This window comes from Rhinopithecus roxellana, chromosome 2, assembly GCF_007565055.1.
Source record: "Rhinopithecus roxellana isolate Shanxi Qingling chromosome 2, ASM756505v1, whole genome shotgun sequence".
Classification (NCBI taxonomy): Eukaryota; Metazoa; Chordata; class Mammalia; order Primates; family Cercopithecidae; genus Rhinopithecus; species Rhinopithecus roxellana.
Genome location: NC_044550.1, coordinates 99,883,531 through 99,907,105, shown reverse-complemented (window position 1 = coordinate 99,907,105; position 23,575 = coordinate 99,883,531). Strand labels below are relative to the sequence as shown.

At 37.2% G+C, this 23,575-nt stretch overlaps 1 protein-coding gene across 6 annotated transcripts in view; it reads right to left on the bottom strand.

The window, feature by feature from the left end:
- Positions 1-23,575, bottom strand: part of CLCN3 (chloride voltage-gated channel 3) — a 101,473-nt gene that overhangs the window by 17,604 nt on the left and 60,294 nt on the right. For all 6 annotated transcript variants that reach the window (XM_010364010.2, XM_010364006.2, XM_030918342.1 and 3 more), the window contains 7 exons: positions 18,769-18,868; positions 17,283-17,470; positions 15,846-15,968; positions 14,189-14,395; positions 10,838-10,918; positions 8,776-9,321; positions 1,184-1,370 (listed from right to left, as the gene is read on the bottom strand). In XM_010364010.2, coding sequence (XP_010362312.1) covers positions 1,184-1,370; positions 8,776-9,321; positions 10,838-10,918; positions 14,189-14,395; positions 15,846-15,968; positions 17,283-17,470; positions 18,769-18,868 — 1,432 coding nt within the window. The remainder of the gene's footprint in view (positions 1-1,183; positions 1,371-8,775; positions 9,322-10,837; positions 10,919-14,188; positions 14,396-15,845; positions 15,969-17,282; positions 17,471-18,768; positions 18,869-23,575) is intronic.

The window sequence follows — 23,575 nt, the reverse complement described above, 5'->3', positions numbered from 1 at the left end:
TTAATCAGGTTTCTTGTCTTTTCATAATCTGTTCCTTCTCACCAATCCAACTTCATTTCCCAAAAGTACCCAAAATGTACTCTCTACTTAGAGTCAATTTCTTCAAAGCCTTATGAATACAAAATTTATTCCCATCCTAGTTCGTCTTCACATTATAATCTTCAACAAAGTCACCTTTTCCTTAAATTCTGCTAATCTTTCAAATAAAGCTCATGCCTACTCTTCCTGAAGTACTTCAGCTCTTTCTTCCCCTATATTCCTACCATACTTAGACTCTTTTAACCTTGTATATATTTGTTAATATTCCTCACTATGTGTTCATCTTGTCTCCTCAACTTGATTAGAGTTGAGATTGGGTCCATGTTCTTTTTGTATTACTCACTGTATCTAGCATAATGCTAAAACAAAGTGGACACTTAATAAATACTTGCTAATTCGGTGAAAATGATTCTGTCCTTCCCTTTTAATTGATAATACATTTTAAAAGATCAATAATCACATAATTTTTATTCACTAAACAAAACTGGTCAAAATGGCAACTATTATTTAATATTATAACCAAAGTTTAGCTGACATTTTAAATATGAAAAGCAATAACCATTTTTTTCCTGCCCCAACAGACATTGAATAGACTCAAGTATTTAATGTAAGTGTTTTGCTTTTCTTCTCATTAAAATAAACAGCTACCTTTTCTCATTTTATAATGTACAGCTTAGATGATGGAGCATGGGTAAACACATCTGTTACTAAGGCTAACAGTAAATCATTTCAGAACCAAAGTCAAACCACTCTGAAACTTTGTTGCAATGCTAATCTTAGGTATCAAGCTATAGTTGCTATAGGTAAGCCAAGATCCTTAACAATGAAAGAATCAAAGACTTCTTTGGTCAGGATTCAAATTAAGCTTATGTTGTACTTAGATGGCTTCTGCCATAAAGTATTAAGTTATATTACAATATGTTAATTCCATTAAATTCTTGTATTAACAAATGTTGTAAGACAGAAAACCGGTACTGTATAATACCCTAATAGTACTACTGTTTCTATCTGTTAAAACATTTCCGCCCTGCACCCTCCTTTACTCAACTAATCTGCCCACCAATTAAGCAAGAATGTGTCCCACTTTCTCTTGGCTCTCTCAAACTAGCAAACATCCACACACAGGCAGACACAGCCATATTACCTAAGCATGCAGCAGCACCAACCATGGCATAAAGGCCAGGGGTAATGCAATCGGCCCCAACCTCACACCACTCCTTAAAGATAAACCAGTCATGGTGATAGTAGGCAAGCTGCTCCACCGCAATCCCCACAATCCTTCCTGCGATCGCTCCAATGGCCATGCTAGGGATGAACAAGCCTGATGGAACCTATAACAAGAACAGAACTCTTAATGGGGCAGAGATCCTCTACATACATGCTTGAAACTTATACTCCATGCATTTGTTTCTAACATTTTTGATTCTATTCACATTAATATAGCAAAATCCTAGTACAAATAAAACTATAGCAAAATCTTGTATCTTAACAATCCCATGAATTCAGTTACAAAATAAACCACATTCTTTAGGCCAAAGAGAAAACAACTCAAGGGTTATTTCCTTTAGCTCAAGGGTGCCCTAATGTCAGTCCCTAACAAAATTTTCATTAGTCCATGGTGAAATGAAAAAAAAAAAAGGACAATATTCTGGATACAATATTGGGTGACAGGTGCAATAAAATCTCAAAATTCACCATTATAGAATTCATCCGTGTAACCAAAGACCACTTGTAACCCCAAAGCTATTGAAATTAAAAAATATGTATTTTTAAATGGACAATATGAAGTATTTTTCATAAATCTCAACTGATTTTTAAGCACTGTCTTTTACTTCAAGATTATGTGATTATGTCCTCCTACATATTTACAAATGATGAAAATGGTAGATGCTATTCACCTTCAGTGGTACAATGCTAAGTGGACAGACTTACCATGAGTTGCCCAATATTTTGACTGATACAGACATACCTCGTTTTATTACGCTTTGTGTTATTATGCTTCACACATATTGTGGTTTTTACAAATTGGAGGTTTCTGACATCCCTGCATTAAGCTAGTCCATCAGCATATGCTCGCTTTCTGTCTCTGTATCACATTTTGCTAATTCTCTCAATACTTTGAAATTTTTCACTATGATTATATGTTACAGTGCTCTGTGATTAATGATCTTTGATGTTATTGTTACAACTGTTTTATTGCACCATGAACCATGCCCATAGAAGAAAGTGAATTTAATAAATGTTGTATGTGGTCTGACTGTTCCACTAACTGGCTGTTCCCCTGTCTCTCTCTCCCTCTCCTCAGGCTTCCCTATTCCCTGAGACCCAGTGATACTGAAATCAGCCCAACTAAGAACCCTACAATGGTCTCTAAGTGTTCAACTGAAAGCAGAAGTCATGTCTCTCGGCTGGGCGTGGTGGCTCAAGCCTGTAATTCCAGCACTTTGGAGGCTGAGGTGGGAAGATCACTTGAGGCCAGGAGTTCGTGACCAGCCTGGCCAACATGGGAAAACCCCATCTCTACTAAAAATACAAAACTTAGCCAGACCTCGTAGTGCACACCTGTAGTCCCAGCTACTCGTGAGGCTAAGGCAGGAGGATCGCTTGAACTTAGGAGGTAGAGGTTGCAGTGAGCGCGCCACTGCATTCCAGCCTGAGCAACAGAGCAAGACTCTGTCTCAAAAAAAAAGTCACGTCTCTCACTTTATATCAACAGCTAAAAATGGCTAGGTATTGTGGCTCATGCCTATAATCTCCATCCTTTGGGAGGCCAAGACAGAAGGTTCACTTGAGGTCAGGAGTTAGAGACTAGCCTGGGCAACATAGTAAGACCCATCTCTACAAAAAAAACCAAAAAACAAAAAATAGGCTGGTGTGGTGGTACATGCCGGTAGTCCCAGCCACTGACGAGGCTGAGTCAGCAGGATCACTTGAGCCCAGGAGTTCAAGGCTACAGTGAGCAATGACTGTGCCACTGCACTCCAGCCTGAGTGACAAAATGAGATCCTGTCTCAAACAAATAAAATAAGAAAGCTAAAAATAATTAAGTTTAGTGAAGAAGGCATGTTGAAAGCCGAGGGGGGGCCAAAATCTCAGCCTCTAGCCGCAGTCAGCCAAGTCATGAATTGAAAAGAAAAGTTCTTGAATCAAATTACAAGTGCTACTTCAGTGAACACAAAATGATTTAAAAAAAGTAAAATAGCCTTATTATTGATATGAAGAAAGTCTTGAGACAGAAGATCAAACCAGCCACGATATTCCCTTAAATCAAAACCTAATCCAGAGCAAGGTCCTCACTTTCTTCAAGTCTATCAGGGGTTAAAGAGGTGAGGAAGCTACAGAAGAAAAGCTAGGAGCTCGCAGAGGTTGGTTCATGACATGTAAGGAAAGAAGCTGTCTCTACAACATAAAAGTGTAAGGTGTTGGGAGGCTGAGGCAGGCGGATCACGAGGTCAGGAGATTGAGACCATCCTGGCTGACACGATGAAACCTCGTCTCTACTAAAAACACAAAAAAATTAGCCGGGTGTGGTGGCGGGCGCCTGTAGTCCCAGCTACTCAGGAGGCTGAGGCAGGAGAATGGCTTGAACCTGGGAGGCGGAGCTTGCAGTGAGCCGAGATCGTGTCACTGCACTCCAGCCTGGGCGACAGAGCGAGACTCCGTCTCAAAAAAATAAAATTAAAAAAAAGTGTAAGGTGAAGCAGCAAGTGCTGATGTAGAAGCTGTAGCAGGTGATACAGAAGATCTAGCTGAGGTTGCTGATGAAGGTGGCCACATTAAACAACAGATTTTCAACATAGATGAAACAGCCTTTATGGAAGAAGATGTTATCTAGGACTTCCACAGCTAGAGAGGAAAAGCCAATGCTTGGTTTCAAAGCTTCAATGGACAGCCTGACTCTCTTGTTAGGGGCTAATGCAGTTGGTGGCTTTACGTTGAAGCTAGCGTTAGTTTGCCATTCTGAAAATTCTAGTGCCCTTAAAAATTATGCTGATCTACTCTCTTTGTGCTCTATAGATGGAACAACAAAGCCTGGATAACAGCACATCTGTTTACAGCATGGTTTACTGACTATTTTAAGCCCACTGTTGAGACCTACTGCTCAGACAAAAAGATTTCTTTTAAAATATTACTCATCACTAATAATGCATCTGGTATCCCAAGAGCTCTGATGGAGATGTACAAGGAGATTCATGTTGTTTTAAGGACTAATTTTGACTTTTAAATTTTACTGAAGAAATGCATTTCCTATGGCTACAGCTACCATAGATAGTGCTTTTGTTACAGCAGGTAGTCAGGCATGAGCTAGGCAGGAAAGGGATCCCCCCAACCCCACTAGAAATGTCAGGCAACCATCAGCGGATGATGGTCAGATAGCTCTCACGCTGTCTCTCTAAAATAATAATTGGTTGCAGCCAGTGCCAGGGAAAGGCAGTCTTCCAATAGATAGAAACACCTGAAACTAGCTATCAGCAGCTTTCTGGTAAGATCCCAGGAGTTGGGTGAGTGGGCTCAGGCACGCATATTTATAGGCAAAATCGCGGAGTTTAACTGAAATACAACCTCCTAGGGACATTCGGCCACTAAGCGACAAACACCTCAGGTAAGCATGCATACAATTCCAGTAAATACACTTCGTACACTCCCCTCTCAAGTGCTACTAGGCTACTGCACATGTGGGCAGCTCACCCCGAAAGAACAATCAATGGAATAGGGATGCGAGATGTCGGAAGTATGCCAACATATAAAACCCTGAGTCCAAGGCCAAAGGGGCCCTTGTCTTCCAAGATGACCGCTTGGCCCTCTTTCAAGTGTATTTTAACTTCTTTTCATTCCCACTCTAAAGCTTTTTCATAAACGTTCATTCCTGCTCTAAAACTTGCCTCAGTCTGTTTTTCTGCCTTATGTCCCTCAGTAGAATTCTTTCCTCTGAGAAGGCAAGAGTTGAGGTTGCTGAAGATCTGTATGGATTCACCCCTGATAACTTGGAAACCCACTACGGATAATTTCTCGGATGGATCTGGGCAAAGTAAATTGAAAACGTTCAAAAAAGTATTCACCATTCTAGATGCCACCCAGAACATTTATGTTTCATGGGAGGAGGTCAAAATATTAATATTAATGGGAGTTTGGAAGAAGCTGATTATTTCAACTCTCATGAATGACTTTGAGGGGTTCAAGACTTCAGTTGAGGAAGTAACCACAGAGTGGTGCAAACAGCAAGAGAACTAGAATGACAAGTGTGGCCTAAAGATGTGACTGAAGTGCTAGAATCTCATTAAAAAAACTTAAATGTATAAGGTGTTACTTATTATGGATGAGCAAAGAAAGTGGTTTCTTGAGGTAGAATCCACGCCTGGTAAAGACGTTGTGAACACTCTGTTAAAAGGACAAAAGATTTTGAATTTTCCATAAACTTACTTGATAAAGCTTACAGTAGCAGGATTTGAGAGAATGACTCTAATTTTGAAAAGAAGTTCTACTGTAGGTAAAATGGTATCAAACAGCATCACATGCTACAGATAAATCTTTCATGAAAGGAAGTGTCAATCAATGTGGCAAATTTCACTTTTATCTTAAGAATTGCTACAGCCAGTCCTACCTCCAGCAAGCACCAATATCAAGGCAAGACTCTACAGAAGCAAAACAGATTACAACTCACTGAAGACTCAGATTGTACACATAACGGACAACAACAGTGTAAACAGAATTTTTATGCGCACTAAGAAGCTAAGACTTTTATGTGCCTCGCTTCATTATGATATTCACTTTATTCTGGTGCTCTGAACTGAACCTATATCTCTCAGGCAACTCTATTTATATGAATCAAAAAGAGAATATTTATTGATTAAATTTAATGAGGATAATAAATAGGGATAAGAAGCACCATAAGTAAGATTATTTAAAGACTACTGAAAGAGGGTAGGTTCGGTGGCTCACGCCTATAATCCCAGCACTTTCGGAGGCCAAGGCCTCCCAAAGGATCACCTGAGGTCAGGAGTACCAGACCAGCCATGGCCAACATGACGAAACCACATCTCTACTAAAAGTACAAAAATCGGCTGGGCGTGATGGCACACACCTGTAATCCCAGCTACTTGGGAGGCTGAGGCAGGAGAATCACTTGAACCTGGGAGGCGGAGGTTGCAGTGAGCCAAGACTGCAACACTGCCCTCTAGTCTGGGCGAAAAGGTGAGATCCTGTCTCAAAAAAAAAAAACAAAACAAAACAAAACAAAAATACGGAAAGAGTAATAAACTCCTCTGAATATGAAATGAGCCAAACACAAAATGATGGCATGTTTGAGTCTATCAGGATCATTAAAAGGACACACGATAGAAAAAAATCAAAGTGTGTTTTACACTCTCTTGCCAGGTATGATCCTTCAGCCAGAGCTGAGTCAAAGGTGGGACTTAACAAAGGCCTGCCAATTGCCTCCAGCTTCTTGTAATTCAATTGACTGTGAGAAAGTTGGGATTTACCCAACACTTACTTATAGTAGAAAAAAGAGCTTTAACAGCTCTTTTAACTTGATTCCCTAAGAAAAAAGGTAAAACTTTAAAGTTTTTCTATTATTATTATTATTATTTTCTACTTATTATTTTTTGAGACAGTGTCTCACCCTGTCATCTGGGCTGGAGTGCAGTGGCATGAACTTGGCTCACTGCAACCTCTGCCTCCTGGGTTGAAGTGATTCTCCTGCCTCAGCCTCCCAAGTAGCTGGGATTACAGGCACCTGCCACCATGCCTGGCTAATTTTTGTATTTTTAGTAGAGACGGGGTTTCACTGCGTTAGCCAGGATGGTCTTGATCTCCTAACATCGTGATCTGCCCGCCTCGGCCTCCCAAGGTGCTAGGATTACAGGTGCGAGCCACTGCTCCTGGCCAGGCTTTTCTATTATTTAACTCTTGATACTCAGTAGACTACAGACTTAGGACAAGAGAAAAGAGACCTAAAAACTAATACCACTCTAATTTTGTAGAAACAAAGCTGTTATTCCACATTAATTTACATCTGTAAAAGCATATTATCCTAGCAAATACTATTACATGAAGTACAAGGGCAGTAATTTAAAGAACAAGAATAAGCTGATATGTGCTTCCCCATATATAACACTGATAGTCATATAAGAAATTGTATTTACTGATGGACCATTAATCAACAAATTTTGTTACTTTATAAATCCAAAAGAAGCAATGTGCCAGGGCATAAGGCCCAGCTGCCTTAATTTCTTGACAGAAAGAGGCATGTATTTATAGATCTAGTAATTTAACTGAGTCTGCAGTGTCCTTTCAAGCTAACACCCAATACTCGTATGAGGCAGAATAATGGCTCCTCAAAGATGTCCATAACTTAATTTCCAGAACCTGTGATTACATTACGTTGCATGGCAAGGAGGAATTAAGGTTGCAGAAAGAAAGTTTCGAAGCAGTTGACCTTAACAAAGGAGATTATTTTCTGATTTATCTGGGTGGGCCTAAAGTTATCACAAAGGTTTTTCAAATGTGGAAGGGAGATTTAGCAGAGTTTGTGTCAGAGTGATGAGACAAGAGAAAGACTTGACCAGCCATTGCTGGCTTTGAAGATGCAAACAGAGGGCCAGGAGCCAAGGAATGCTGACAGCTTCTAATAGCCAGAAAAGGCAAAAAACACACACTCTCCTACAGCCTCCAGAACGCCCTATGAACACCTTAATTTTAGCACAGTGAGATCCATTTCAGACTTTTGATCTGCAGAACTGTAAGATAATAAATTTGTGTGGCTTTTAAGCCATTAAGTTGTGGTAATTTTATTTATTACAGCAGCAATAGGAAACTAATAAAAGTGGTTTTAAAACATGATCATGAATGCTCTGACACTTGTCCCAGTAAGTATATGTCCCTCCTCTGAATGTGGGTGGGTCTCTGTGGCTGCCTCAATGAATAGAATAAAACAAGTCATGTTACAAGTCTTTGGCTACATTAAAAACAGCCCTCTTAGGAATCCTGAGCTACGATACAAGAAATCTAATTACCTGAGGCCACCACCTTAGAAAAACCAGAGAGAGAGGAAAAAGAAAGCTAGAGAAAGAGAGAGAGTGGGAGTGAGCATGATAGAGAGAGTATGCAAGATTGATCCCAGGAGCCCAGGTGTATGAATCTTTTCAGCCTAGTCATGAATGAAGAAGTCTCTGAACTATACTCAATACTAATTTAATTGTACACTTAAAAATAATTAACAGTATAATTGGATTGCTTGTAACACAAGGGATAAATGCTTGAGATGATGGATACTCCATTTACTCTGAGATTATTATGCACTGCATGCCTCTCTCAAAAGATTTCATGTACCCCAAAACTATATATAGCTACTGTGTACCCACAAAAACAGTTTTTTTAAAAGGAAATGAAAGAAGCTTTGAGATGATGAGACCTCGCCATGTCTAATAACAACTATATGAAAGACCACAAGCAAAAAAAAGGCCCAGTTGAGCCCTTCCCAAGTCGTTGACCCAATATCGAGAACAAAATAAGTAGTTACCTTAGGCTGCTAAGGTTTGGGGGCAATTTGTTAAATAGCAACAAATAACATGGTCAGCAACATATGCTAAGGAATTATCTTTTTCATTACTTAAAATTAAACTCAAAAGATAAGTACTTTTTTCAGTCACTTATGAAACAACAACCTCTCTCATTTCACATACAAGTTTTGAACATGCCATGATTACCCAAATATCACCTTACATTAGTACTTACCTTGATGCCAAAAGTGAATACTGTCATTATGATTTTAAATATGAGTGCCAGGCATAACTGCCATATAGCTGAATATACTCCAATGCCTGCTGGACGATCAGGAATGTCATCGACAATTTTACTGGCATTCATATCATTTCTGTAGTCACAAAGAGAAGAGGATTCCAGGGGACCACAGTCTGTAAAAAGCTCTTTGATCAGTTCACTGGTGTTTAGCCTAGTGTATGGATTAGGGAAGGCTATCACAGCAGTAATGGCTGCAACAATAATGACTTCCAGAACGGGATACTTTCCAAATTTGGTGGACTTGCGTCGACGACACCAGGCAATATTTGCCCTAATGAAAAAGGCTCCCCAAAGCCCTCCAAATACCCCTAGGAGAATAAAAGGAAACAGTTCAAAAAGGTACCATGGTGTATGATACTCCACATAAAAAAGGACCAGACGGCTGTTACCAAATGGATTGATGGACCTCAAAACAAATGCAGCCACCAAAGCAGCAAAAAATGATCTCCATAAAGTTTTGAGAGGAAAATAATAGCTAACCTAAAAAAAAGGAAAAGAAAAATTAATGCTATTAATTTTATAAGATGTTTCTGATATATTATAACTTGAATGGTAAATATCCTACTTCTAAATTTTGCTGTAGTTATAATTTACATGTAATGGATTTTATGGTAATAAGAAAATTGATGTTATTATTATTTTTGGAGATGGTGATCATCATTACAAATTCACAGTATCAACTGGTCATGAATGTCTAATAAATATTTAGAATACCTAGCACTGTTTTATTTTCAAAATGAGTTTCACATTCAATTCAATCATGGTAGTTAAAAATAAATGTACCATCACCAACTCCTGTTAGCTTATAATGCATTTAATTTGCCTCTTCTACATTAAAAAAAGAAAAAAGCATACAAACAACTAAAATAAAAAAGTAAATTTAAAAACATTCTTGAACTAAAAGAGTTAAACTCATAGAAGTAGAGAGTAGAATAGGGGTTACCAGAGGCTGGCGGTTGGGGAAGTGAACAGGGCAAGGGGAGAGGTTAGTCAATGGGTATGAACTTACAGAGGACGAATAAGTTCTGGTGTTCTATTTAACAGTAAAGTGACTACAGTTAATAATATGTATTATATATTTCAAAATAGCTAAAAGAGAGGATTTTAAATGTTCTCACAACCACAAGGACATAATAAATATCTGAGGGATTTGCTAATCACTCTGATTTGATTATTCCACAATGTATACATGTATAGACACATCAAATTATACCCCATAAACATAAACAATTATTATTTGTCAAAAAAATTTAAAAAAAAATTCCTGGTTACATTTTTATGTGAAAAGAAAACAAAAACAAAATAATCCACTGAAGTGACTAAAATTATTTCCTTAAACATCATTAACTGTATCAGAAATAATCACATGGGAAAAACTTTAAAACACAACATAGGACTTGATTAAAATTTTTCAAACAAAAACTGCTTGGGAAGCTGAGGCAGTAGAATCATTTGAACCCGGGAGGCAGAGGTTGCAGTGAGCCAAGATCATGCTATTGCACTCCAGCCTGGGCAACAAGAGCGAAACTCCATCTCAACAACAACAACAACAAAACAAAACAAAACACACACACACACACACACACACACACACACACACACACACACACACAGCCTGGCCAACATGGCGAAACTCCATCTCTGCTAAAAATACAGAAATTAGCCAATGGAAATAGATTGTTTCACGTGTCCTCTATTAAGTCAAATTCACATCTTCTTACTTTTAAATATGTCAACAAAGTAAAGTTAGATTTTAAATAATTACTAATATTTATACATAAATAAATTAAAACAAAAGTTTCCTCCAGGTATGGAGCATGAATAACATTTACTTTTTATGTAAGAATGAGCGGAAAACGACTTTAGAAAACTAAATTTGAAAACAAAGTCTTTACCTATTACATCACCTATAAAACTGAAAAGTGTGAAATATGTGTGAAATACATTTGCAGTGGTAATTATATATAGTTTTAATTGTTGTATTCTTTTCACCTACCTCCTCCAGGCTAAAAAGAACTCCTCCAATTGGTGCACCAAAAGCTACAGAAACCCCTGCAGCTGAGGCAGCTGATAGCACCTAGAAAGAGGATATGGCTTATTTCACAATTTCGTAGAAATTCACACATACCAAATAAAAATTCTTCATGTTACTTGAATTTTCCAAATGGATTTTCTGAATTGAATTTTCATGTTTCCTTGCTCCCTAAGCAAAGGGCAAGTATTAATTTCTTCTATTAAGATCTGTTTCTTTCTCCTGTGCTTTAATTGAAAGGTCAGTCATGCATTTACTATTCAGTCAAAAAAATTTTTTGCCAGATATACTAATGTGAATAGGGTGTAAAGAAGAGGAAGCAATGAATATAGACAATTTTCAAGATGTATGTTTGTGTAGATAAGAGGGGAGGGCAGTAACTGGGATGTGCGGCTATTTTTAAATAGGATATCATTTTTTCAAATTTTAGAGCTAACTGCTCCACCATAAATACTCTATTCCAAATCCTAGCAAGATACGCAGGGAACTGAAGACCTTGTAAAATTCCCTATATTTTCACTACCCTATGCCCTGTGAAATACTGCTAAAATACTGTCAGTCTAGAGAGCCTCATTCTGAAAGCACACACAACAGCTCCTCAAGTTACAGCCTCACCAACTAACACCTCTACAAAAAAATGAAAGGAAGAGAAAAATCCAAGGACACTCTTCCATGTCCTCTCTCTAGCTCCCCGGTCTATCAATTGGTAGTGGTCTGCTTCCCACCAGTATGAAGCCAACTACATCTATAATTTCACTAGGGTTTTATATGTAATTATTTTTCTGGGCCTGTATTCCTTTTTTTTTTTGGAGACAGTTTCTCTCTTGTCTCTCAGGCTGGAGTGTGCAATGGCACAGTCTAGACTCACTGCAACCTCCAACTCCTGGGTTCAACTGATTCTCTTGCCTCAGCCTCCCAAGTAGCTGGGATTACAGGCACCTGCCACCGCGCCCGGCTAATTTTTGTATTTTTAGTAGAGACAGGGTTTCACCATGTTGGCCAGGCTGGTCTCGAACTCCTGACCTTAAGTGATTCACCTGCCTCTACCTCCCAAAGTGCTGGGATTACAGATGTGAGCCACCACGACTAGCCAAGAGTCTGTATTCCTTTCACTACTTTAATCCAGCAAATATCTAAGGCTACCTAAAGTATTTCTTCAAATGGTCAATTGTTACATTTCCAGAAGAGAAATTATAAATAATCAGAATTAAGCTGTAAATGGTTAAGATCATGAACTCCATAGTCAGGCTGCTGTGTTGAAATCATGGCTCTGCTACTTACTAGCTATATGACTATGGGTAGATAATCTCTATGTGCCTCAGTTTTCTCTTCTCTAAAATGGAAATGTGATAATACTACTTAGCTCTTAAGGACTGAGTAAATATATAGAAAGTGCTCAGAACAGTGCCTGGCATCCAGGAAATACTTTATAAAAGTTTGGTGAATTAAAAATAAATAAATATTTGTTTTAATTAAATTGTTGGCATTAGAATGTAGACTCTGCTTATTTGGGGAGGAAAGGGAGCAAATTTAACCTCCTTTTTTCCCCCCCACTAAAAGGAATGCAAACATATTTATTTGACTGTCCTGATCCTGCATTTACAACCAAACACCTATGTATGTAAAACTCACATACACGTTTTAATCCATTTCATACGTATCTAAGAAGCATTTAATTTAAAAATATCAATGCTCGCTCCTCTTGTCTACACAAAACTATGGGACCTTAATGCTTTCAACTAACTGAATTCTTGCCATTTATATATACACTAAGGTAACAAAATAACAACATCTTAACATTAATCATTACAATACGAACATTAAAATTTAGGTAAACTTGATTTCTAAACATCTAATTATATTTTTTGAATTTAGAATAAAAGTCTTACCAAAAAAACATAAAGGTACAGCAGAAAGTAAAAGAACTGAATTGAGGAAGCAGGTGCTCTAGCTCCATCTTAGCCACTAACTTGCTACACTACAGGATGGTTTTAAGTTTTATTTTGAACACACACAAATATATACCCACACAGTCGTAAGGGCAGTAAGGTAGTACATAAAACCACAGACTGGAGTCAAAGATAAATGAATTTTAATCCACGTTCCGCCACTAACTAGGTATGTGGTCTTGGGCAAGTTAGTGAGCTGTTTCCAGCCCTAGTTTCCTAATCTATAAATGAGGATAACAGGGCCATATTAATAAATTACTGTGAAATTAAGTTTTAAAATCCAAGTAAAGTATCTGCCACAGTACTAGATACATAGAAAGGAATCAATAATGCTATTTTTGTTGTACAGTAAAGTACTGGAATCACAATTATTCAGAGATGAAACTATGACGATCTGAAGTATCCCACTTTTGGGATATCTATGGCCAATGCGAGGACAATATTTTAATATGAACGTTAAAATGTACTAGAATTATTTCAACTGAAGATCAAACAGTTTGATAAAATATTCTACTTTTTTGGTTCTAGTACATAAAAAAACCCCAACAAGATGAAAAGGTTCTGCCAGTATTTAATGAGAGATTTTTAAAAAAATTGTATCTAAAAAATCCGAAGATCTCTGTACCATCTAGGGCTGTAGATTTAGATTCGGAAAATAGGAAGGGACTGGGCTGCCAAAGTCTAGAGCTAATATAAAAGACTCAGGAAAATACTCAGCAATCTAGAAACATCAGAGGAAATACATAATATATACAAGGTATCAAGGTCTTGTAGAAGATCTCAGGCTGGCCTAAAGAAACAGTAAAGGAAATTGCCTTAAACAATCAAATGAAAAGGATTTCCTGCAATCTTTTTAATATGTGAATTTCTGATTTAAACTTCAAGAGCTTCTAAAGGCCCTCAGAACTTCCCCCACGGCACTGGATAGCATTTTTCATATCACACATCACTGACACTGGCACCAGATGCTGCCTCCAGGAGGAAAACACAGCTATTAAGGTTTCCCAACCTCTTAATGTTGAAAGCAAGAGTAAAAAACAAAGCTAAGCTTAGAAAACATTTCAGAAGAGGAAAGATGTAAGGTAAACTGAAAACAGGAAGATCTTCAAGAAATGCAACTGAAACCCAATGGACACCAGCTGTCTGTCTATAAAGTTTCTCTAAAATGTAAGACTAACTGAGCAGCACTGGGAATGGATTCCAGAAAGATGTTATAGAGTATTCAGGAAAAACAAAAGAAGCACACATTAATCTCAACATTTTTTATCTGAATACAGAATTTATTATTTTTACACGAAGAAATTCTTTAAAATAAACACTATACAACATACATTTTTCAGTCAAATTAACTATAAAAGACACTTACCTCCCTTTTTTTAGCTTCGTTTGTGCTATACTTTGGAAAGAGGTAGGAAAAGATATTTCCACAGCAACAGGCAACATGTACCAGGGGACCTTCTTTTCCTAAACTCAAACCTGATGCCACAGCCAGGACTAATGTGATGGTTTTAATCATTAAAGTCCATTTTCCCAAGTAACCTCTGATGATGAATCCACTTAAAATAGTTTTAATCTACAAGGCAAAGATTAAGGCAGCTTAATGTTCTTTAAGAAACATAAGAATATAACAAATCCAAGTTATTTTCTTGTTTTATGCACAAAAACGACCTTGCAAATTTTAGCAGCCTACAGAAACATGTACAGATAATTTTTTAAAAACTTTACCTATTATGCTACATATGATAAATTGATATTATAATCTAATTCTCTACCCAAGAAAGGAGAGAGGGTTACTCCATCTCAGGAACAAGATCCAAATATCAGGCCATGTTAAAAGGAATACAGACCTTAATTATAAGGATTGTAATTACACAAGCAAAAAAAAAAAAGGCAAATTTGAATATTTCTGTTGTAAAAATAAGCATAATATTTTAAATATATTTTGGACATTATGTTAGAAATAATATGTTTTCTCTAAGTACTATAATTATGTGGAATAGTTTTTTATATATCAAGAAGGATGAATGACAACTGTTACATACTGCATGATACTGCTTTTTATGAAAGATACTCTTAATACAACCTTAAAGATCACTACAATTTCATTTTAAAAAGAAATGTATTAGGAAAAAGTTGGTAACTTATTTAACTACAGAAAAATAAGAGAGAAAAGAAATAAGTGCAAAACAAGTTCAATCAATCCTCTGTATAACTCTACTCCATTGTGATGAAAAATAAAACCCAAAAGTTTATATTACTGACCCACTGTGATTAACCACTTTCTCAAAGTATAAAATGGCCAAATTCAAGAATACATCTAATCAAAAGGTAATTATAAAAAGAGAATGAACGAATCAAAATCAGGGTCATAGCCAGGTGCGGTGGCTCACACCTGTAATTCCAGCACTTTGGGAGGCTGAGGCAGGTGATCACTTGAGGTCAGGAGTTTGAGACCAGCCTGGCCAATATGGTGAAACCCCATCTCTACTAAAAAAAAAAAAAATTGAAAAATTAGCTGGCCATGGTGACACGTGCCTGCAATCACAGCTACTCAGGAGGCTAAGACACAAGAATTGCTTGAGCCTGGGATGCAGAGGTAGCGATGAGCTGAGATCGCGCCACTGCACTCCAATCTGGGTGACAGAGCAAGACTCATTCTCCAAAAACAAAAAAATCAGGGTCATAATAGCAAAATAACAACTAATCCATCAAAGACTGTTAGGTCACAAGACAGTTCTTCCAGGCTCCTGATGTTTAACTAAATCTTCTGAAAATTTGCCTAGTCATGTGTTAAATTAGTGGTGAGAGAAAAAAAAATCAACCTCCATAGTAAATGATCAAATGACTATAGGGAACAATATTTTTCAAGTTTTTCAATTTTAAAGCTTATATTTTAAAAAAATTTTTTCATACTATGAACAAACTATCCCCTCCGTCCAGAAAAGCCAACTTCTATTATCACTAAGGGCAAAAAGTTAAGCACCATAATAATGTTTAATGACACTAAATATTACTTGGCTTACCTCTGGAATTCCAGAGCCACAGGCATATGGAGCAAATACCTTTACCAGGGAAACTGCAAGAAAGGCAAAACTCAAGGCCCAGAAGATGTACATTATGTAGTTCATGATGTAAGAACCAGGACCCTAAAAAGAAAATAGTTCAAGAGTATGAATTTAATTTACATTGCACCTCTAATGCAAATGCTTGTCACAAGAAACTTCAGTAAATGGCCAGGCGTGGTGGCTCATGCCTGTAATCCCAGCACTGGGAGGTTGAGGCGGGTGGATAACCTGAGGTCAGGAGTTCGAGACTAGCTTGGCCAACATGGTGAAACCCCATTGCTACTAAACATACAAAAATTAACCAGGCATGGTGGCGCACGCCTGTAATACCAGTTACCCGGGAGGCTGAGACAGAAGAATCGTTTAACCTTCAGAAGCAGAGGTTGCAGTGAGCCGAGATCATGCCACTGCACTCCAGCCTGGGCAACAGAGTGAGACTCCACCCCCGCCACCAAAAAAAAAAAAAAAAAAAAAAAAAAGAACAGAAAAGAAGCTTCAGTAAAATGTGTAAAAGTCTCCTGGTTTATTTCCACAATAATAAATACTTTATATGAACAAAATATTTAAGTAGAATCCAAAAATTAATGCCTATATATACAAGGAGTCGTGAGCCCATTTAATCTTTTTCCTAATCCCTAAAGTCTTGGGACCAAGACATCTCAGCTATACTCAATCTCTGCCTACAAACCACTTTTTGGAAACAATGGTGAAAACAAATTGTAACAGCACTCAGATTTCATTACGCTGCAACTCTCCAGAAGATCATTAAACTCAATTCAATTAAGCCAGGTGAGAAACAGCATACTACTCATGTTACCGCAAATATATACATTTTAGCTCTCAAGCTCAGCTAAAACAAAATTTAAAAAAATATATCCATGTCATCATGTAAAAAAAAATATATAATATCCTAAGTTCTAAAATGTTCTTTGTAGATCATAGTAAATTAATCATGTAAATGCTATAATGCCACAAATAAAAATCTCTGTTGTCTTCAATGTATCTCTACGTAAAAGGTTGATTTTACTAAATTATTTGATAATCATACTTTCATAATTCAAACTTCCCAATCTTAGTAATACATTAGTTTTAATAACTTGACTTCTTAGTAACTTTACACAGATCTTACTGCAATAACTATCACTTCTTTTCTACTACAGCTCAAATATATTTGCATCACAATCCAGAGGATTTGTTATACGACTATGTATTAACCAATACAAAAGCTTCTTGAAACAAAACTGCACTTAATTATTTCTTGCTGCAATGTGTTGAGGGTGGATCCATTTAATGTGTATGCAATCATCTAATATGTGATTAATTCTATAATTAAATGAACTGGAAACATTTTGCTGTATCAATTATTAATTCACCTTGAGATAAAGCAAGACTTACCTCTGCTTGACCTATGATTAATTCTGCCCATGTTTTCCACTGTGGACATTTATCCCTCTCTTCAAATGTTGTTTCATTAGATCCCCAACAGCACTGTTCGTGGTTGTACCACAACGCACTAAGGCAAATGCCTTCCTTTAGGTCAGTCATCCAATCAGCAGCAATGTCTATTAATCCGGCCAACGCCCCTGTAAAAATATGTTGGGGATGGTAAAAAAAAAAAAAAAAAAGTCAATTTTTTTGGGAGTCGAGAACAATCTGGTTAGAAGGCAAGTGGAAAGCAGGAGACTCCTAAATAAAGGGTCATTTACGAACTATATATACATTTAAGATCTTCAAATTTTAGTTATAAACATATTTTAAAACTGTAAACAGTTTTTTTTTACAATAAAATTGCTATTTTTGTTTGGAATTTTAAAAAGTTACATCATTCAAATTAATTGTGATCGGAAAAACAGTGTTTAAAAGATACTAAAATATCTTCAAAAGACAACTACTTGGCAGGAGGTTCACAAATCTAATTTTCAATCGATAATTAACAGACTTATGAATGATGTCAATCTCATTAAAATTTAACATCCATTAGAAATAATTCCTGAAACTCACAGAAGTAATATTTATATTTCTCTTAAATTACAGAAAACCATACATCAAGATTATTTTACAGGGAGAATATAAAAAATTCACAAATTTATGGTCAAATCTGGGTCCTTCTTATATAAAAAGATCAGTGGGTTACATACACAGAGGCCATAAAATTATTATGTATGCCAATGAGAATTATCAGTACTTTATTCTCTACAAAAATTTTAATTTTTGTGGTCTTCTGAACATAATCTGTCATCATGGAAGCTGAAAGTGATTATAACAGTGCTTAATACTTGTTTTCAGGTCCTTAACAGCTCTTTCTTAAAATCTCACACATTGAAACTTTGTGGCCATGCTGCATAGCATGATGAAGGGGATAGGTCTTGAGCTAGAAGGCTTTAATTCAAATCCTGGTTTAGCCATTTACTAAGCTGTATGACCTCAGTCAGACTAAGTTACTTTTCTTCTGCTTCAGTCTCCTCATCTGTAAAATGGTGATAATGACAGCACTGGCACCATAGGATTGCGGTGAGGTTTAAATACATATAAAGTTTTTAGAACAGTGTACGACACATAGGAAACACTCAATATTAGCTATTTATTATGATGTTAACATCAAAAGATACTTTATTGATCATCTGATCCAAAACACTTATTTTACAGATATAGAAACTGAGTATAGAAAGATCAACCAAGCTGGATAAACACGTAAAGTGGCAAAGCCAAGACTAAACGTGGAAGCCTCTTGCCTCTTAGTCTTATATTTAAGATTTTTTGAAGAAGAGAAACAAATGCTTTTTAAAATCCAATGGTACCTGAGAAAAAATTGAGGGAAGGAGGGAAGAACAATTTATACTTCTGTTAACTAAAAAAGGATTTCTAGAAAAATGTTCTTTACCTGATGCCAATCCTGTTAGTGTTACTACTAGCCATCCTGACCACGCGTCATACAAACTTTTTGTCATTTCCCATGCTGATTCTTTCTTTTTGCTGTTGATCTGAAATTAGAAATGTTTATGCTTCATTTTTCCAACTATAAATAGAAGCCACAATTCTAGAATCTAGCAATTTTTCTCATTTACCATACATAGAACAGTAATTTCTGAACTAGTCTCTGGCAAAATCACTACATTACAGACAGTTGTTATACCTGTAAACCAGACTACATGTCTTCACCCAAGATCTGCTTTTACTTTTTATTAAAAAAGTTTTTTTTCTTTTAATAAATGAGGCAGGGCCTCGTTATGTTGGCTAGGATGGTCTCGAACTTCTGAGCTCAAATGATCCACCTGCCTCCGGCTCCCAAAGTGCTGGGATTACAGGTGTAGCCACCGTGCCCAGCCAAGATCTGCATTTTAATAAGAACCTTGAGATTTGAGTACAAAGGGTCCACAAGCTATATAAAATCTGACCTAGATTGTTTTAAATTGAATCAAATTTGAACTTCAGTTGGTACACATAACTATCTTTTACATATGTCTTCTATAAGACAATATGGTTTGAATTATCAGTCATTCTCTGGTCCTAGCAGTTAAGTAGATTATAATGTTCTTTAAAAGACAGGATCTGTGTATAATAATACCATGTCCATAAATACAATGTATTATAGAATAATCATGTGGACAAACGGACCCCCCAAAACTTATAGGCTTTTTAATATGCAGGTTTGGAGAGCTCTGATCCCACTGGTAGAATCCGGAGGCTCTTTCTTTACTGTGTAAGGCAAAAGTGTCCTCTACTGAATATAGTGTAGGAAGTTAGGAGATTAACAAGAGTAATAGATTTGATCCAGATCTCACTATACTAAAACACAAGAAGGTAAGTCTCACCTCTCTTACTAAGAATGTACTTCTAAACCTAAATTCCTTACTAGTCAACACCTCTCTTCTGTTCTACTAGGATTGTTGCTTTAAAAAGCCGTATCTTCGGATGGGCACGGTGGCTCATGCTTGTAATCCCAACACTTTGGGAGGCCGAGGCGGGTGGATCACGAGGTCAGGAGTTCGAGACCAGTCTGGCCAACACAGCGAAACCCCATCTCTACTAAAAATACAAAACTTAGCTGGGTGTGGTGGTGGGTGTCTGTAATCCCAGCTACTTGGGAAGCTGAGGCAAGAGAATCACTTGAACCCGGGAGGTGGAGGTGGCAGTGAGCTGAGATCATGCCATTGCACTCCAGCCTGGGCAACAGAGCTAGACTCCATCTAAAAAAAAAAGCCATATTTTCAGCCCAGGACTTCAGTGCTCAACTGTTCTGAAGGAGGGCTAGAGCTGGAATTCAATGACCCAGTCTATTTCAAGCATCGGGTCTATTTGAAGTCACAATGCCCCACTAAAATGACATAGTAAGTTCTAAGTTGAACAAGGCAATTTTATCCCTTCTACCCTATAAGCAACCAAACACAGATATTAACCATTCTTTAGAATTAGAAATAGGTTATTTCTTTCAAAAATAATCACTAAACTCCATGTTGCTTTTCCTCAATAAAAATAAATAATGTGTAAGAAAACATGATAACATTAAGCCGTTTTCAGACTGAGTCACCGCTGTTTTCTTTATATAACTGCTTGCACAGCACCACAGTCAGTCACTTAAATAGTTGCTTGATGGAGTGTACCAAGTAAAAAAGATATATGTACAGAGAGTTCAATCATCACCATTCCTAAAATCTGAAAATCATTTAAATATTCATCAATACAGCATCAGATAAATAAATTGCAGTATACCTATGTAATGAAAAATTCTGCAGCAATTTAAAAAGGATGAGATACATGTAGTATTATGCAGGAAAAAAGCAAGATGGCTAAAAGTATGCTAAAAGACAGGAATATAAATATTCATGCTTATATTTTTAAAAATCAGAAGATAAACCATAAAGGTATAAATGCAAATTATTATAAGGGGAGGAAGACAATGGGTTGGATGGGACAGAGAAAGAAACTAGACTTCTTTGAACATACCTGCTTTGTACATTTAACTTTGAACCATGGAAATACTTCATATATGTATAATAAAACAAAACTAAATCTAAAAAGCAAACCTTAAAATTTGAAATAAAGTTAAATGAATCGAAGGTGCATCTAACCGGTAACATAACGCCACAGAAGAAACTATTCCAAGGGACTTTACAACAAAGTAATTTGTAGGTGTAACTGTGGTGGAATAAATAAAGGATAGGCCAGACGCAGTGGCTCTTGCCTGTAATCTCTGCACTTTGGAAAGCAAAGGCAGGAGAACGGTTTGAGGCCAGAAGTTTCAGACCAGCCTGGGTAACACAGGAAGACCCAGTCTCTTTAAAAAATAAAAAATAAAAAAAAAAAAAGGCCAGACGCAGTGGCTCACGCCTGTAATCCCAGCACTTTGGGAGGCCGAGACGGGCGGATCACGAGGTCAGGAGATCGAGACCATCCTGGCTAACACAGTGAAACCCCGTCTCTACTAAAAATACAAAATATTAGCCGGGCGTGCCGGCGGGCACCTGTAGTCCCAGCTACTAGGGAGACTGAGGCAGGAGAAGAATGGTGTGACCCCTGGGAGGCGGAGCTTGCAGTGAGCCGAGATCGCACCACTGCACTCCAGCCTGGGAGACAGCGAGACTCTGTCTCAAAAAAAAAAAAAAAAAAATTAGCCAGGCATGGTGGTGTGCACCTGCAGTCCCAGCTACCCAGGAGGCTGGAGGCAGATTACCTAAAATATTTCAGTAGGTATATTGTTGGAGATGGTGTTGGTACTGTTATTCTGACAATGTTGTATGTGTGTATTATGAGGTAAATGAAATGACTACGTTTGTGATGTTCAGGTTTTTGGCATGACTTAAAGGAAAAGCAAATTTAAGAACTAGAGGTTTAGCCCCATAGTCATTAATTCAAATTAGAAGAGTCATATACACTTAGGAGGCTAGAAACAATAGCCAACCCAGAAGCAACAATTATCACCTACTGCCCAGATTGTACCTATATTATATTTTCCTTCAACGGAATCAGAGAGCTCCCTGGCGAAATGGCTGATTTCAGGTTTGCTGCAGGAAATGTTTATGATGAATCAGGATTAGGATTAGGATTATCTAAGGACATGACAAAGGACACAGACAGCAAACTAAATAAGCTCCCACTAATCTAAAATGGAATAACATGAACATCAATAAGAATAATAACAGTGATGATTAAAACACAAATATGCTTAAAACCATGAGTCCATGAAGACACAGAAACAAACAACAACCAAACAAGCAAAAAATCTCATTGGTCAATTTTGAGGATGCTAAGGAACCTAGTATTTCAAGGTATCTCCCTTTCCTGTACCATCTTTACTTCAGGGAATCCAAATGGTTGATGTGGGGTAAACTCTCTATAGAAATATGCAAGCTAATAAATAAAAAAGGAACAACAATTAAACTGCAACCATTTTGTAAAATACTGAAATAGTAATATTTGAAATTACAGAATGTCAATTTGCTTCGAAATCATCTGGGGTAGGAAGGCTACAAGTGTAACAAAAAAGTTCACAGAAAAAAAGAATTCGATTGGGTATATGGCCTGACATAGAAAGACTTTAAAATTTAATGTAGGCCGGGAGCAGTGGCTCCCACCTGTAATCCCAACATTTTGGGAGGCTGAGACAGGTGGATCACTTGAGGCCAGGACTTTGAGACCTGCCTGGCCAACATGGCGAAACCCCATCTCTACTAAAACTACAAAAATTAGCCAGCGTGGTAGCGCACACCTGTAATCCGAGCGACTTGGGAGGCTGAAGCACAAGAATTGCTTGAGCCTGGAGGGCGGAGGTTGCAGAGAGTCGAGATTGCACCACTGCACTTCAGTCTGGGCAACACAGCAAGACTCTGCTCAAAATAATAATAATACTTTTTAAGAACAATAGTAAGTATATAAATGTGTGAAATTTTCCAGCTTTAAAAAACTTCATTTATACAATAAGCATGGATCAAAATATTGAAAAATATTTGATTGGTCTAGGAAGAGAGATGATTGATAAAATTAGCTAGGACACATACTGGCTACTTCATATATTGCTATACCATTTGCAATGTTTTCAAGGACTGTACACTACCTATCTACATACTCAGAGAAAAAAGTGGTTTTTATTTGTTTTGGAGGGTGACAGGGTCTTGCTCTATCACCCAGGTTGGAGGGCAGTGGTGCAATCATAATTCACTGTAACTTAGAACTCCCAGGCTCAAGGGATCCTCCCACCTCAGCCTTCCGAGTAGCTAGGAACACAGGCACAAGACACTACACCCAGCTAATTTTTGCTTTGTTGTGTAGAGATAGAGTCTCCAAACTTGTTCAGGCTAGTCTCAAACTCCTGGGATCCAGTGATCCTCTGCCTCAACTTTCCAAAGCATTGGGATTACAGGCATGAGCCACTATGACCAGACTGTTTTGGTTTCCTTTGATCTCAATTTTCTCTAAGATTTTATGAACATAGTGTCACAGTTACTATGTTATATACTATGTTACTATTTTTTATTTTTAAAAATTCTCAGTTTTAGTGTCTAATATGGTAAATATCCATTGATAAAAACCACATAAACGAAGGCTCCTTGGGGCTATTCAATATTTTTTAAGAGTTTAAAGAGGATCTGAGACCAAAACATTTAAGAATCATTAGATTAAAGCACTGATTTCATGTATTATATTTTATTTTTAGAAATGCCCTAAAGGTAAATATCATCTGATGAATCTCA